The 4,976-nt window shown below is 51.7% G+C and overlaps 1 protein-coding gene across 1 annotated transcript in view; it reads right to left on the bottom strand.

Annotated features, from left to right (window-relative positions):
* Window positions 1-4,976, bottom strand: part of LOC122556774 (E3 ubiquitin-protein ligase TRIM39-like) — a 52,705-nt gene that overhangs the window by 17,773 nt on the left and 29,956 nt on the right. The window contains exon 4 of the mRNA XM_043703922.1: window positions 2,216-2,238. Within this exon, the coding sequence (XP_043559857.1) occupies window positions 2,216-2,238 (23 nt within the window). The remainder of the gene's footprint in view (window positions 1-2,215; window positions 2,239-4,976) is intronic.

Genomic DNA, 4,976 nt, shown 5'->3' with positions numbered 1-4,976 from the left:
ATGGGTGAGTGCCGAACCAGAGGACACAGCTTAAAAATACGGGATAGACCATTTAGGACAGAGATGAGGAGAAACGTCTTCACCCAGAGAGTGGTGGGTGTGTGGAATGCTCTTCCCCAGAGGGCAGTGGAGGCCCAGTCTCTGGATTCATTTAAGAAAGAGTTGGATAGAGCTCTCAAGGATTGTGGAATCAAGGGTTATGAGATAAGGCAGGAATAGGATACTGTTTAAGAATGATCAGCCATGATCATATTGAACGGTGGTGCAGGCTCAAAGGGCAGAATGGCCTACTCTTGCACCTATTGTCTATTGTCTATTGCAGTTGGATGGGTATATGATTAGGAAGGGTTTAGAGGGATATGGGCCGGGTGCTGGAAGGTGGGATTGGATTGGATTGGGATATCTGGTCGGCACGGACGGGTTGGACTGAAGGGTCTGTTTCCATGCTGTGCACCTCTATGACTCTATGCCTCTAAATTGCTGGGAAAACTCAGCACGTCTGACAGCATCTGTGGAGAAAAAGCAGAGTTAACATTTTGGGTCCAGAACTGTTCTGAAGATGTGTCACTGAACACAGAACATTAACTCTGCTTTCTCTTCACAGGTGCTGTCAGACCTGCTGTGTGTTCCCAGTGATTTCTGGTTTTGAATATGGAAAATTGCCCAGGTATGCTGCAAAAACCATGGCAAATGTAATCTGGCTACCTAGCAGCCTAGCAATTTTCTCTCAATCATCAGCAGTAAAGTGATGAAAGGCACATTTAACAGTGCTATTAAAGAGCATTTTTGAATCAATATCCTCCTGCTAATGGACACTCAGTTTGCATTCTGTGTTGACAACTCAACCTCTGATTTCATTACAGCCTTAGTCCATACATAGATGGAAGAAATGAATGCAGGAAGTGAGGTGAGAGTCAATACCTTGATATCAAGGCTGTATCAGATTGAGTGTGGCATCAAGGTTCCCAAGCTAAACAGAAGTGAATGGAAATTGGGTAGAAAAGTATCCACTGGTTGGAGTCACACCTATCATAAAATTTGTGGTTGCTGGGGTTAGTTATTGTAGTTGAGAGTGTAGTGCTGATGAAGGGCTTATGTCTGAAATATCAAATCCCGTGCTCCTCAGATGCTGTCTGACCTGCTGTGCTTTTCCAGCACCACACTCGCGACTCTGATCTCCAGCACCTGCAGTTCTCACTGTCTCTGAGTTATTATTGTAGTCTAAGGACAGCTCTGCAGCTGATCTTCAGGGTAGTGTTCAAGGTCCAAACCCGTCTTCAGCAACTTCATCAATGACCTTTTCTCCACCATAAGGTCAGAAGTGAGGATCTTTGCTGATGATTGCACAATGCTCAGCATCATTCACAACTCCTCTGAGTCTGTATGCAGCAAGACCTGGGTAATATTCACATTTTTGCTAGTCAGAGGTAAGTAATACACATCATACAAGTGTCAGTCAGTGAGCACATCCCAACAAGGGAGAATCGAACCATTGTCCCTTGATGTTCAATGGCATTACCGTCACTGAATCTCCCCTGTATCAACATCCAGGGAGTTGTCATTAACCAAACACTGAACTGGACCAACCACATAAATACCTAAATGGCTAAATGGGCAGGTCAGAGGCTAGGACGTCTGCAGCGAGTAACTCACCTTGACTCCCCAGTGCTTGAACTACCGAGAGAGCATTAGTCAGGAATGGTATGTAATAATCTTCTTCTACCTGAATGAGTGCAGTTCCAACAAAACACAACGGGGCAAAGCAGTTTGTTTGACTGGTATCTCATACAGCACCTTCAATAGCCACTCCCTCCACCACAGACGTACAGTAGCAGTAGTGTGTACCATCTGCAGCAACTCAACGAGACTCCATGAACAGCACCTTCAAAAACCATGACTTTTAGAACCTAAAGGTATAATGACAGCAGATGCAAGGACATATCACCACCGTGAGTGTACCACCAGCTCAAGGTGTACAGTGGCATTCAAAACAGCTCACCACCACTTCCTTAACGAATGGGGAATCAATGCTGACCAAAACAGCAGCTCTCACTTGCATGATAAAGAACTACAGTGAAACACCACTCAATATTCCCACCTCGTGAAAACACAGTATCTGGGAAGGGTTCCAAACCGTGATTCTATTTTCACTTCTTTCCCAGATCCAGGGAAAGGTTCCCTTTCAGCAGTGACTGTATGACTGAGAGGAACTTACCTGGAAATCAGCTGCCTCGAGTTCTGTGGATAAACAGAGGAGGTTAAAATAGTCAATATATCAACCAGCACAGAATGGAACTAAACACTAAATGTGTAGTTGAGATGAAAGACTTCTGTGTGGAACAGAAGATGGGACCAGACACTGGAATGAGGAAAAATTCCACACTGTAATGCACTCCAACCTGGAATGAAAAGTTACCAACTTTACACATAAAGGACAGAGGGAGCACAGACACTCAGAGAGCAGGACAGGGGGAACACCGACACTCCGAGAGCAGGACAGAGGGAGCACTAACACTCCGAGAGCAGGACAGAGGAAGCACCGATACTCCGAGAGCAGGACACAGGGGGGACTGACACTCCGAGAGCAGGACAGAGGGAGCACTAACACTCCGAGAGCAGGACAGTGGGAACATCGACACTCCGAGAGCAGAACAGAGGGAAGACCGACACTCCGAGAGCAGGACAGAGGGGGGACCGGCACTCCGAGTGCAGGACAGAGGAAGCAACGACACTACAAGAGCAGGACTGAGGGAACACCGACATTCTGAGAGCAGGACAGGGGGGGACCGACATTCCAAGAGCAGGCCAGAGGGAACACTGACACTCTGAGAGCAGGACAGAAGGGGGACCGGCACTCCGAGAGCAGGAAAGAGGGAACACCGACACTCCGAGAGCAGGACAGAGGAAGCACCGACACTACAAGAGCAGGACTGAGGGAACACTGACATTCTGAGAGCAGGACAGGGGGGGACCGACATTCCAAGAGCAGGCCAGAGGGAACACTGACACTCCGAGAGCAGGACAGAAGGGGGACCGGCACTCCGAGAGCAGGACAGAGGGAGCACCGACACTCCGAGAGCAAGACAGAGGAAGCAGCAACACTCCGAGAGCGGATAGAGGGAACACCGACACTCCGAGAGCAGGACAGAGGGAACACCGACATTCCGAGAGCAGGACAGTGGGAACACCGACACTCCAAGAGCAGGACAGAGGGAACATGGACATTCCGAGAGCTGGACAGAGGGAACACCGACATTCTGAGAGCAGGACGGGGTGGGGTCCGACATTCCAAGAGCAGGCCAGAGGGAACACCAACACTCTGAGAGCAGGATAGAAGGGGGACCGACACTCCGAGAGCAGGACAGAGGGAACACCGACATTCCGAGAGCAGGACAGAGGGAGCACCGACACTCCGAGAGCAGGACAGAGGGAACACCGACACTCCGATAGCAGGACAGTGGGGAGATTGACATCCGAGAGCAGGACACAGGGGGCACCGACACTCCGAGAGCAGGACAGAGGGAGCACTAACACTCCGAGAGCATGACAGAGGGAACACCGACATTCCGAGAGCAGTACAGAGGGAGCACAGACACTCAGAGAGCAGGACAGAGGGAACACCGACACTCCGAGAGCAGGACAGAGGGAGCACTGACACTCTGAGAGCAGGACAGAGGGAACAACGACAATCAGAGAGCTGGAAAGTGGGAACATCAACAATCCAAGTGTAGGACAGAGGGAGCACCAACACTCCGAGAGCAGGACATGGGGAACACCGACACTCCGAGTGCAGGACAGAGGGAGCACCAACACTCCGAGAGCAGGACATGGGGAACACCGGCACTCCGAGTGCAGGACAGAGGGAGCACCTACAATCCGAGAGCAGGCCAGAGGGAACACTGACACTCCGAGAGCAGGACAGAGGGGGGACCGGCACTCCGAGTGCATGACAGAGGGAACACTGACACTCCGAGAGCAGGACAGAGGGGGGACCGGCACTCTGAGAGCAGGACAGAGGTAACACCGACTCTCCGAGAGCAGGACAACGGGAGCACCGACACTCAGGGAGCAGGACAGAGGGAACATTAACTGTCCGAGAGCAGGACAGAGGGAACACCAGAAGCTCCGAGTGCAGGACAGAGGAAACACGACATTCCGACAGCAGGACAGAGGATGCTCTGACATTCCGAGAACAGGACAGAGGGAATACCGACACTCCGAGAATAGGACAGAGGGAACACCTACAGTCCGAGAGCAGGATAGAAGGAACACCGACACCCCGAGAACAGAACATAGGGATCACCGACACTCCGAGAGCAGGACAGAGGGAACACCGACACTCCGAGAGCAGGACAGAGGGAGCACGGACAGTTCGAGAGCAGGACAGAGGGAGAATCGAGAATCCGAGAGCTGGACAGAAGGGGGAACGACACTCCAAGAGCAATACAGAGGGAGCACCGACATTCCGAGTGCAGCACAGAGGGAGCATCAACACTCCGAGAGCAGGACAGAGGGAGCACAGACAGTTCGAGAGCAGGACAGAGGGAGAATCGAGAATCCGAGAGCTGGACAGAAGGGGGAACGACACTCCAAGAGCAATACAGAGGGAGCACCGACATTCCGAGTGCAGCACAGAGGGAGCATCAACACTCCGAGAGCAGGACAGAGGGAGCACGGACAGTTCGAGAGCAGGACAGAGGGAGAATCAAGAATCCGAGAGCTGGACAGAAGGGGGAACGACACTCCAAGAGCAATACAGAGGGAGCACCGACATTCCGAGTGCAGCACAGAGGGAGCATCAACACTCCGAGAGCAGGACAGAGGGAGCATTGCCACTCCAAGTGCAGGACAGAGGGAACACTGACACTCAGGGAGCAGGACAGAGGGAACACTAACTGTCCGAGAGCAGGACAGAAGGAACACCGACACTCCGAGAACAGGACAGAGGGAACACCGACACTCCGAGAGCAGGACAG

Source organism: Chiloscyllium plagiosum, chromosome 14 (assembly GCF_004010195.1).
Source record: "Chiloscyllium plagiosum isolate BGI_BamShark_2017 chromosome 14, ASM401019v2, whole genome shotgun sequence".
Classification (NCBI taxonomy): Eukaryota; Metazoa; Chordata; class Chondrichthyes; order Orectolobiformes; family Hemiscylliidae; genus Chiloscyllium; species Chiloscyllium plagiosum.
Note: the sequence above shows the minus strand (reverse complement) of the source record. Positions and strands in the feature narration are given on the sequence as shown.